At 40.9% G+C, this 12,790-nt stretch overlaps 1 protein-coding gene across 2 annotated transcripts in view; it reads left to right on the top strand.

Moving 5' to 3' along the window:
• The window catches only part of UBE2R2 (ubiquitin conjugating enzyme E2 R2), an 84,351-nt gene that overhangs the window by 47,879 nt on the left and 23,682 nt on the right, over positions 1 to 12,790 (top strand). Inside the window, exon 2 of one of the 2 annotated variants that reach the window (XM_079789710.1) lies at positions 11,646 to 11,732. In XM_079789710.1, the coding sequence (XP_079645836.1) occupies positions 11,646 to 11,732 (87 nt within the window). Of the gene's footprint in view, positions 1 to 11,623; positions 11,733 to 12,790 lie in introns of both variants that reach the window. The other variant, XM_079789711.1, reaches the window with a different exon arrangement.

Here is a 12,790-nt window from a genome sequence, read left to right as displayed (position 1 = left end):
ATCGATGTGAGAGAGACACATCGATTGGTTGCCTCCCACACAGACCCTGGTTGGGGTCGTGGATGAACCTGCAACCCAGGTGCATGCCCTTGACCAGGAATTGAACCCATGACCTTTCGGGATGCAGGCTGACACTCTAACCACTGAGCAACACCAGCCAGGGCTATAAGCATCTTTATTCCTTCATCCAGATGGAGAAGCATACATATGAAATAATGTTTAAATTATTAATAAGGATCTGAAAAATAGTGATAAAACTGCATAATCTCGGGAGCACTATAGCAGAATATTCCTCTGGATTTTAACTACAGCTAAACTCTTTAGGATTGTACATTCTATTGAAGGAGTTCTTATGAAACTTTCAAGGTACCATCCAATGTCACCTTTCAGTTGTAATATAAGCATAATTTAGGCTTGATACCTTAAAAAATCAATAAAAATAGTTTAAACTTGATCTTGACTTTATTCTAGAGATGTTACTTTTAAAAATTATGTGGAGATAAGTAGTGTTGAAGGTACAGATTGATAAAGATGAAAATTCAATGTAAATTATTTAAGATATTAATAGATGCTTAGAGAAAATAGAGAAACAATACTAAGTAATTAATGTTTATTATATTTAAGTAACAATAATTAGGATTGGTAAGGCTCTTAGAAAACTGGTTTCAGAAGATTCAAGTTATTTAGGTTGGTAAGAATCTCCCCAGTTGTCTTTTCTAAAACTAGTGTTATATTCTAAAGGCAGGTAAGCAAAAGAGATAAAGTGAAAATGAGCAGCGTATAAAAGGAGCTCTTTATAAAGAAGGCTTCATGACATGACCCTTGCCTAATTAATTTGTATTTTAAAACAAAACTTACATCTTTTATCTTTCTTTCTTTCTTTCTATCTATCATCTATCTATCTATCTATCTATCTATCTATCTATCTATCTATAAAGAGGTAATAATATGCAAATTAGCCGGGGCGCCATAACAGTCACAACTGGCTCAGGAGGAGGCTGTGCGCACAGCAGGGCAGAGCAGGGCCCGCGAGAGCGGGGAGCAGGGCTGGCCTGCCTGCTTGCTGGGGCGCGCCAGCAGTCCTGCCTCTGCGTGTGAGCTGCAGAGGAAACACCTTTTCTGACCACTCATTGGCTAAGTTCCCGGTATACCACTCGCAGTGTTCTTGGTAACTTGCGTGATGAGAATCTAAGAAGGTGATCTAGGGTTTTTCCACCTCACTCCTGGACGGAAAAATGAAGGTCCGCTGCTGGAGGGACTAAGAAATGTCATATCCTGTCCTAGCCGGTTTGGCTCAGTGGATAGAGCCTTGGCCTGCTGACCGCAGGGTCCGGGTTTGATTCTGGTCAAGGGCATGTACCTAGGTTGCAGGCTTCTCCCTGGCCAGGGCCCAGGTCAGGGCTTATGCAGGAGGCCACCAATCGAAGTGTCCCTTTCACATTGATGTTTCTCTCTGTCTTTCCCTTTCTCTTCCATGCTCTCCAGAAATCAATGGAAAAATATCCTCAGGTGAGGATAAAAATAAAGAAAGGAAGAACTGTCATATTCTATGAAAGAGACATCTTGAAAATGCCTAAAGAATGTCATTTTTTCATGGTGAAGGGACTGGAGTCAGTGTTGATGAAAACACCTTGGTGGCTGCTGCGGCCAGCAGTGGCAGCAGCAGCGGGGTGATAGGGGCAGCGCCTTCCCCCTGATCAGCCCAGTCACCTCCTGCACATACCCGGGTTGCAGACTCGATCCCCAGTAGGGGGCGTGCAGGAGGCAGCCAGTCAATGATTCTCATCATTGATGTTTCTCTCACTCTACCTTCCTTTCTGAAATCAATAAAAATATATTTTTTAAAATGATTCCATCTTTTAAAAAAATTTTATTATTTGTTTCTAGATAAGATAATCTAATTTGTCCAATAGAAATGTGATAGAGGAGGTTACATTTCCAATGACCGGATTCCCAACTTTTTATGGAAATTTTCACAATCCTATTTTATCCAGATAATATATTATATATGTAATAATTAGTAAAACTTTCTAAAGTATATGCTGATTCTGGAAATGAGACTGATTAAATGGAAAAGACGGGCTCTCCTATCTCTGTCTTTTATCCTGTTCAGCCCTTTTAAGTGCTACACAGAAACATTTTTCAGAGTCATTTTTCTAAGGTATACATCTTGCCACTATTTTTCTAAATAAGTATTTTCTGTAGCTTTCTGGTAGCACCTAAATGAGACTTCAACCTACCTTCATCCAGTCTTATCTCCTGTGGTTACCAGCAATCATCTTACTAGGCATACCTTATTACTGGCACCTGTTGCCTTCATGCTACTTCCTCAGCTCTTAGTCATCCAAAGAACTACTCAGGCAACACCTAACCACAGCACCAATATACAGTAGTACTCAGTATATGGTGAACAAATGAAGTCTTTTACTGTTTTTGCCCACCAGACTAAATCACTTTTCTTTTCTTTTTTTAAAATATATTTTATTGATTTTTTACAGAGAGGAAGGGAGAGGGATAGAGAGCTAGAAACATCGATGAGAGAGAAACATCAACCAGCTGCCTCCTGCACACCCCCTACCGGGGCTGTGTCCGCAACCCATGTACATGCCCTTGACCGGAATCGAACCTGGGACCTTTCAGTCCGCAGACCGACGCTCTATCCACTGAGCCAAACCGGTTTCGGCTAAATCACTTTTCTTTACATATAACATATTGAATGTATTATAGTTTTATGAGAGCGATTCTCCATATATTGTCGGGAGTACTGCTGTACGGAAGACTTGTCTCTTCCCCAATAATTGTTTTCATTCAATAATTTATACCAAAATGTACTAATTTATATTTATTTTATACTTTTGTTTATCATGCAGTACTATGAAAGTTTTAGTTTTGGCCATAAGGAGCCCTTTCAGGTTGACACCTCCATTTTTTTCTTTTAACATTTCCTTACTTTCAGACACTTATAAGATGCTCCAGGCTCTTTTTTTTTGCCTCAGTTGTAGAATCAAGTGTTTTTCCAACTAGCCTTGGTTCCTGTTATTAGAGAATGAATGGTATTTAGAAACCAAGACAGAGAGAGAGAGAGGGAGAGAGGGAGAGAGAGAGAGAGAAAAGAAACCAAGATCTGAGGAACTGGATATGCTTGTTGCTACAGCTTTTTTTTTTTTAAATAAGCAGCTTTATTGTGATTTTAATGCATATATGTAATTCACTTATTTAAAATACACAATTCATTGGTTTCTAGTATATTAATAAATTTGTTCAACTATCATCACAATCGATTTTCAAACATTTCCCTCCAAAATACCCATACCTTTTTTTTTAAATATATTTTTATCCATTTCTGAGAGGAAGAGAGATGGAGAGGGAGATAGAAATGTCAATGATAAGAGAGAGTCATTGATCAGCTGCCTCCTGCACACCCTACACTGGGGATCAAGCCTGCAACCTAGCCATGTGACCTGACAGGGAATCGAATGTGACCTCCTGGTTCATAGGTCGATCGATGTTCAACCACTGAGCCGCACTGGCCGGGCAAAACCCATACCTTTTAATGGTCACCTCTATTTCCCTATTTCCTCCAAATGTTATCGCCCTCCCCCACCCTACCCTACTAATCTATTCTGGACATTTCATAAATATGCATTCTTTAGTGACTGGCTTTTCTCACATAGCTAATGTTTTTGAGGTTCGTCCACATTGTGGGATGTGTCAGTTCCTTTTCATTGCTGACTCCTATTCTGTATGAATATATACTGCATTCTTTTAATACATGTTTATCAATTTCAGAGAGGGAGAGAGAGAGAGAAACGTCAATGATGAGAGAGAATCAATCATTCATCAGCTGCCTCCTGCAGGCCCCATACTGGGGATGAACCCACAACCCAGGCATGTGCCCTGACCAGGAATTGAACCTTAACCTCCTGGTTCATAGGTCGACGCTCAACCATTGAGCCACACCGGCCGAGCTGTTTATCCATTCTTCAGTTGATAGACATTTGGGGTTGTTTCTACATTTTGGCTATTCTACTCTTAAGAACATTTGTGTACAAGTTCGTGTGTAGGTATAATGTTTTAATTTCTCTTGGTCATACATCGGGTAATTTACTTGATGGGTGACATGGTAACTATGTTTATTCTTTCAAGAAACAGCTCAATTGTTTTTCAAAGTGACTACCATTTTATAGTCCCACCAGCAATGTATAAAGCATTCCAACTCTAGGACATCCTGGCTAACATTTTTTTATTATCTGTCTCTATAACTATAGCCATCCTAATGGATATGAAGTGGTATCTTATTGTGCTTTTGATGTATATTTTCCTGGTGGCTAATTATGTGGAGCATCTCTTCATATGCTTATTGGCCATTTTTTAAATCTCCTTTGGAAAAATGTCTATCTATATACTTTGCCCATTTTTATTATGTTTTGTTAATGCTCACCTGAGGATATTTTTCCATTGATTTTCTTTCTTTCTTCTTTTTTTTTTTTTGAGAGAGAGTGGAATGTAGGGGGAAAGACAGAGAGAGAAACATCAATGTGAGAGACATATCGACTGGTTGCCTCCCGCACGCACCCCTACAGGTTGGGTATTAAGCCTGCAACCAAGGTACATGCCCTTGACTGGAATCGAACCCAGGACCCTTCACTCAGCGGGCTGATGCTCTATCCACTGAGCCAAATTGTTTAGGGCACTTTGCCTATTTTTAAATTGAGTTATCTATTATATTGAGTTATAAGCTTTTTTATTTTTACATATTCTGGAAACATGTCTATCATGATTTGCAAATATTTTCTCCCATTCTGTGGATTATCTTCATTGTCGTTGTGGTATCTTTTGTTCATTCAGGTATCCCCGTTACATATATGCTACACATTCTATAGTTGTCCCTCCATCCTTAGATGTTTCGTTCTGGTGGTGTGTTTTTTTTTTCAATCTTTGCTTTTCTGTTTTCAAGGATCCTGTGATATGTCCTCTAACTCAGAGATTCTTTTCTTAGCTATGTCTAGTCTTAATAAACTGCCCCAAAAAAGGCATTTTTCATTTCTATTATAGTATTTTTTTTTTAAATCTCTAACATTTCTCTTTGTTGTTTTTCTCTTAGGTTTTCCATCTCTTTGCTTACATTGCCCCATCTGTTTTTGCAGACTATCTACTTTATCCATTAGAATCCGTAGGCTCCTCAAAACATTAAAAATAGAACTACCCTAGGACACTGCAGTTCCACTTCTGAGTATTTATTCAATGAAAATGAAAACAATAACTCTAAATAATATGTGCAACCCTGTGTTCATTGTTTACAGTAGCCAAGATTGGAAGCAACCAAGTTGTCCATCAATAGAGGAATGGATAAAGAAGATGTGTGTGTGTGAGTGTGTGTGTACATTACTCAGCCATAAAAAAAAGAATGAAATCTTGCTATTTGTGACAACCTGGATAGAAAGTATTATGTTAAGTGAAATAAATTAGAGAGAAAATGATAAATACTGTATGATTTCACTTATATGTGGAATCTAAAAAACAAAAATGAGATAAAAACAAACTCATAGATACAGACAACAAACTGATAGTCAGGAGGGGTATTGGGAGGAAAAGGGAAAGGGTATTAAGAAGTATAAGATTCCAGTTATAAAATAAGTCACGGGGACATAATGTACAGCATAGGAATAGAGTCAGTAATACATATAACTATGTACAATGACAAATGGTTACTGGACTTATTGTGATGATCACTTTGTACATGCCCTTGTTGAATCATTATGCTGTACATCTAAATCTAATATAATGTTCTATGTCAACTCATATTAAAAGAAATTTAACAGGAAAGAATCTGCAACATATTAGTCATAGTTGTTTTAAATTCCTGGTCTGATAATTCCAACATCCCTGCCAGGTCTGATTCTGATAATTTCTCTGTCTCTTCATTTGTGATTTTTATTTTTGTATGCCTTGTAATTTTTTCCTGATCATTGGATATTATGTACCAGGTAAAAAGAACTGCTGTAAGATAGGCCTTAGTAATATGGTGGTGAGGTGTGGGGGGAATGGGAAGCAACCTATACTCTTACGATTAGGTCTCAGTCTTTTAATGAGCATGTACCTCTGGATTGTGAACTTTTCACAAGAGTTTCTCAGTTTTTTTCTCCTCTCTTAGGGGGACATCAGCACGGAGTTGGGTACTGTATTTCCCTTCCCCCAGGTCATTGAGGTTCTGATTACCCCAGCAGGTTAGGCTCTAGTTAACTAGTTTCCCCTAAGGTCAGGCCTTGTTAAGGACATTTTTCTGGCTGTTTCAAAAGATATAATTTCATTTCTTTTATATGTGAACTAGAGGCCCAGTGCATGATTAAATCATGCACGTGTAGGGTCCCCTACACGCTTTCGCTTTCTATCACGGGGGAGCTGGGTGCCTGTCCGCTGGTGCACCAGGCACCCAGCTGCCCCGCTTTTGATGGTCGGCGGCGGGACATGAACTCGCTGCCCCAGAGGCCCCTTCTGTGCCGCAGCACAGCCATGGCGCAGACGCTGAGCTCGTGCCGTCGCTGGTGATGCAAGCTCAGTGTCCCGCCAGCCCAATCGGCCACCCCGAGTCCCGCCCACCCCCCCACACCTCCTGGCCAATCATGGGCATAGCGAAGGTATGGTCAATTTGCATATTTGTCTATTATTAGGTAGGATATCCAGTTGTCTCATCACAATTTGTTGGAAGGCTTTTTCAAATCCCATTGAATTGTCCTTATACTAGTACCAAACTGTCCTGATCACTGTAGATTTATAATATGTTTTGAAATGGAAGTGTGAATTATCTAGTTATTTTTAGATTGTTTTGGCTTATTCTGGTCCCATGAATTATTATATAAATTTTAGTACCAGTCTTTCCATTTCTGGAAAGAAGGCAACTGGGATTTTCATAGATCTCTCTTTGCCCCTCTCCTGAGCATTGTAGAGGAGCTCTGTGTGCTTCCCAGGGCATGCTTATATTTTTTTATTTATTTTTTAAATATATTTTTATTGATTTTAGAGAGAGGAACGGGGAGGGAGAGAGGGATAGAATCAATGATGAGAGAGAATCGATCGGCTGCCTCCTGAATGCCCCCGAATGGGGATCGAGGCTGCAACTCAGGCATATGCCCTTGGCCAGAGTCGAACCCAGGACCCTTCAGTACACAGGCCGACACTCTGTCCACTGAGCCAAACCAGCTAGGGCCAGGGCATGCTTTTAATAGGTAACTAGGCATTTGTGAACTCTGCCTTAGCCTTCACTTCCTTCCTGTGCAGATCCTCAAATACAGGCTTAGGTGCTAGTTTAGGGTCTTCTAATTACGTCTCATGACTTTCCTGAGTATGTGCATATAGCCTGGGCATATTTGCACAGCCCCACATTGACCTGGTCTTCTAGATTCTTAGGAATTTTTCAGAGCTTTTCAAAGCTTTATGGACTTCTAATATTCCTAGCAGCACGATTGGGAATCAAACCTGGGACCCTTCAGTCCGCAGGCTGATGTTCTATCCACTGAGCCAAACTGGCCAGGGCTAAAAAAGTTTATTTTTATTGATTTTGGAGAGGAAGGGAGAGGGAGAGATAGAAACATCAATGATGAGAGCAATCATTGATTGGCTGTCTCCCACATGCCCCTCAATGGGGCTCGAGCCCACAGCCCAGGCATGTGCCCTGCCTGGGATTTGAACCCAGACCTCCTAGTTCATAGATCGGTGCTCAACCACTGAGCCACACCAGCCAGGCATCATTAGCATATTAAAAAATATATTCTTTTTAAAAAAAATTTAATAAATCTTTATTGTTCAGATTATTACAGTTGTTCCTCTTTTTTCCTCCCATAGCTCCCCTCCACCTGGTTCCCATCTCACCCTCTTCCCTTACCTCCCCCCCACTGTCCTCATCCATAGGTGTATGATTTTTGTCCAGTCTCTTCCCGCACCCCCCACACCCCTTTCCCCCTGAGAGTTGTCAGTCCACTCCCTTTCTATGCCCCTGATTCTATTGTATTCACCAGTTTATTCTGTACATCAGATTTTTAATTCACTTGATTTTTAGATTCACTTGTTGATAGACATGTATTTGTTGTTCATAATTTTTACCTTTACCTTTTTCTTCTTCTTCCTCTTCTTAGAGAATACCTTTCAGCATTTCATATAATACTGGTTTGGTGTTGATGAACTCCTTTAGCTTTTTCTTATCTGTGAAGCTCTTTAGCTCCCCTTCAATTCTGAATGTCAGCTTGGCTGGGTAGAGTACTCTTGGTTGTAGGTTCTTGCTATTCATCACTTTGAATATTTCTTGCCACTCCCGTCTGGCCTGCATGGTTTCTGTTGAGAAATCAGCTGACAATCGTATGGGTGCTCCCTTGTAGGTAACTAACTGTTTTTCTCTTGCTGCTTTTAATATTCTCTTTGTCTTTTGCTCTTGGCATTTTAATTATGATGTGTCTTGGTGTGGTCCTCTTTGGATTCCTTTTGTTTGGGGTTCTGTGCGCTTCCTGGCCTTGTAAGTCTATTTCTTTCATCAGGTGGGGGAATTTTCAGTCATTATTTCTTCAAATAGGTTTTCAGTATCTTGCTCTCTCTTCTGGCACCCCCATAATTCGGATGTTGGTACGCTTGAAGTTGTCCCAGAGGCTTCTTAAACTATCTTCAAATTTTTGGATTCTCTTTTCTTTTAGCTTTTCCAGTTGAGTGTTTTTTGCTTCTTTGTATTTCAAATCTTTGACTTGATTCTTGTGTTCCTCTAGTTTGCTGTTGGGTGTCTGTATAGTATTTTTTATTTCAGTCAGTGTATGTTTAATTTTAGTTGGCCATTTCCATATCCTCGAGGGTCTCTCGCATATCCTCGAGGTTCTCGCTAAATTTATCGGCCTTTTCTAGGAAATTCTTGAAAAACCTTATAACCGTGGTTTTGAACTCTATGTCCAGTCGTTTGTTTTCCTCCATTTCTTTGGTTTGTGATCTGTTTCTTTGTCTCCACATTTTCGCTGCTTCCCTGAGTTGGTAGGGTAGCTTTGTAGGATCAGCTGTTTCTACGTCGGGAGACAGCCTTATTCGACTAGACTTGCAAAATTGTAAAAGCCTCTGTGCTCAGCTTGGATGGGGCGGAGTTTCGGGGTGGAGCTTCAGGGTGGAGCCTACAGCCTTGGCTTCCCGTTGGCCCCGCCCTGTGAGGTTCCTGGATCTCAGTGTCCCTTGGTATTCGCTGCAAGCACCTCTGAGAGAAAGGCGCCCTCGAGTTTTGCCCGCTGCCAAACAGTCTAGTCTCTCCCCCAATGAATCTGGATTCCCAGATTCTCGTCCGGAACTGGGGTTCAGTGCAGTCGGAACTGGGGTTCAGCGCAGTCTGGAGCTTTTGTCTCCTTCCTGCTAGAGCAATCCTGCAGCACACTCAACAGTCCGTCCTCTGCGCGCATTCACGTGCGCGCCTCCAGAGCTCTGCCTTTCGCCGCTCCCCTGCGTTTCCGTTTTACAGCCCAGCTTCCCCCAGTATGAGCCTGGGTCCCCAGGGTCTCGCCCGGTACTGGGGTTCAGTGCAGTCGGAGCTGGGGTTCAGCGCAGTCTGGAGCTTTTATCTCCTTCCTGCTAGAGAACGCCAGCCAGGCACTCAGCCACCCATCCTCTCCGGCTCCATCCTCTCCGCACACGCACACCCGTGTCTCCGTACCTCAGGCTTTTACAGCTCCTCTGATTTTCCTTATGGTTTTCTCTTTCCTTCTAGTTGTAGGATTTCCAGACAGCCAGCTTTCCTGTGGTTCTGGATGATGTCCGTTTTGTCTTTTAGTTGTATTTTTAAAATTGTGTGCAAGGCTGCAGTTTAGGTGTTTACCAACTATTGCCATCTTGGTTTCTCAAAAAAATATACTCTTTATTGATTTTTAGAGAGGGAGAGAGAGAAAAATATGAGAGCAGAACATGGATAACCAGCCTCCTGCACGCCCCCTCCCAGGGATCAAGTCCAGTTGTGGGCATGTGCCCTGACTGGGAATCAAATCAGCGACCTTTTGGTGCACGGGATGACACCCAATCAACTGGGCCACAACGGTCAGAGCTGTTCTTAGCTTATTTATTCTTAGCTTGTCCTTCCATTCTTTTCTTCACTCCCTTTTACTGGTATTGTTAGATGAGGCCTTTTCTGGATTTTTTTATGTTTGAAATATGAGATACTACCAAGGACATTCAGTGCAGCAGTATTTACAATACCAAAAGAATGGAAAAACCCAAGTGTCCCAAAATAAGAAAATCATTTTTTAAAAAATTATTCATCTCTATCCATATGATGGAACATTATGCAGATACTAACAATCATACATTTGGAGATTATTATATGACAGGAAAATGTTTATGATTTACATGGGGAAAAATAGTATAAAACACAACTGCCCTAGCAGCTTTGTTTGTCAAAGTGGTTAGAGCTTTGGCCCATCAACTCAAGGCTCACTGGTTTGATTCTAGTCAGTTACCTCGGTTGCAGGCTCCATCCCTGGCCCTAGTCCGGGGGCGTGTGTGGGAGGCAACTAATCGATATGTCTCTGTCTCTCTCTCACAGCAATGTTTCTCTCCGTGTCTCCCCCTTCCTTTCACTCTCTTTAAAAACAATGGGGAAAAATTATCCTCCAGTGAGGTTTAACAAAACATAACCCCAAAACACGGTATATTTAAATCTTTGAAAATAAATTTTGTAAAGAAATAAACATATGTATTCATGCAGTCAAAAACTATTGGAAGGAGCTATTTCAAAATGGTAGTATTTATTATCTGGGTGATGGTTAAATTATGTGAGTAAAAAACCCCACTTTGTTCTATATATGTACCATAAGGTTATGTTAATCAATTTCATTAATGTGACACACCTGTCCATAATACTGTTTTCACTCGGTGTGAGTTCAATTAAAAATTATGTAGCTACTAGAAGCCCGATGCACGAAGATTCGTGGTAGAATGGGCTTTCCTTTCCCTGGCTGCCAGCACCGCCTTTCCACTCTGGCCCAGCCCCTTTCCACTCCGGCCCCGCCTTCCCACGCTGCCCAGAGGCCCTGCGAGACCGGGGGTGGGGCAGAATGCAAGTGTCCCACCACGTCACTCAGAGCCTATGTATGCAAATTAACCGCCATCTTTGTTGGGTTAATTTGCATATCACTCCTGATTGGCTGGTGGCATAGCGGAGGTATGGTCAATTTACATGTTTGTCTATTATTAGGTAAGATTGTCTGGCTGGTGTGGCTCAGTAGTTGAGCGTTGACCCATGAACCCAGAGGTCACTGGTTTGATTCCTGATCTGGACACACACCTGGGTTGCAGGTTCAATCCCCGGTAGGGGGCATTCAGGAGGCAGCGATTGATAGTCTTTTCTCTATCTCTTTATCTCTCTCCTTTCCTCTCTCTCTTAAAAAAAATTATGTAGCTGTTGAGTTTTGTTGATTTGCCATAAACTCTTAATGAATATTTGAAGAGATGCTATAAGAACATACTAATAATAACCCTGACATTGGGGCTAACAAAACAATATATGAGCTGTTTTAATTCCCAGAGTCTACTCTATACATAGGAGCTTTGTTTTATTGAAGTGTAATAAGGTGAATTATTAGGCAGATGAATAACCTGTAATCTCATTTATTAGCGTTTTGTGTGTTTTTTTCCAGGCGCATATTAAATTTCCTATTGACTACCCATATTCACCACCTACCTTCAGATTCTTGACCAAAATGTGGCACCCCAACATTTATGAGGTAAGAGTCATCTATCATAAATTTCTCTGAAGATTAGTTGTTTTATAATCTCAGTAGTTAATGCGATAGCCATAAAGGACTATATATGTTTTCCCACTTAGTTAGCAGTCTGTAGTTTAATTGTTCAAAATTGAGGATAGTTTTATAATACCAGTGTATATTATAGTTAAGATTAAGGCTTTAAACCAGAAGTGGGGAATGTCCGTCCCACGGGCCGTATAAGGCCGCAAAATCATTTGGTCTGGCCCTGTCAAAGCATTAAGGGTGAGTTAATTAAATGTTTGACCAAATATAGCAGGCGAATTTTTAAGTTGATAATTTTGTATGGCCCTCAAATGATGTTATAAATATTCCACTGCCCTTTGGCAGAAAAAAGGTCCTCTACCCTTGCTTTAAACCTTTGCTGCTAATTGCTAAGCTTATAATGCATACGTGTTAACATTGACATTTTTTAAACTTAGTAGATAAAGTCATACAAATGTATTTGTGTACCTGTCCTGTAGCTTCACAGCAAGGGTCACCTGTTGCTATGATCAAGGATTCAGCTTTTTTGGGGGGATTTATCCTACTATATTTGGACTGCCCTCCTTTCAGGGGTTGCCACAGAGCAATTGAGAGCCCCTCTTGGAATAAATCCAAGGTGAGGTTCTTTTAGCCCCTCCTGGGATAAATCCAAGGCGAGGTTCTTTTACTGGACAAGGCCCACATGCCTGGGGAAATTGTTTCTAGTTTTGTGGATGAAATTTACTTAGCTTTGTACTAATCTGCAAGGATGCTAGAATGCTGCATTATGTTTCTCAGAATAATATGTGGGGGCTGTTCACTCTACCATTCTGTAAATTTTTTCATTGCAGTAGGGCTCTGGAGTTGTATCATTTTATTATAGCTATGACCCAAGCATTAAATTTGCTTTTAAAAATTTACAGCCTTAGTCCTTTACTCCCTTTTTGGCCTGGTGGATATTGGGAAGCACTTTTGCTTCAGAAACAGCTATTTAGCCTTTAAAATGCTTGCAGGTGAGAAATGGAGAACTTACTCCAGGATCCTGAATTTGGATT

This window comes from Cnephaeus nilssonii, assembly GCF_951640355.1.
Source record: "Cnephaeus nilssonii genome assembly, chromosome: 14".
In the NCBI taxonomy this organism is placed as follows: domain Eukaryota; kingdom Metazoa; phylum Chordata; class Mammalia; order Chiroptera; family Vespertilionidae; genus Cnephaeus; species Cnephaeus nilssonii.
This window is presented reverse-complemented; position numbering and strand designations above follow the sequence as displayed.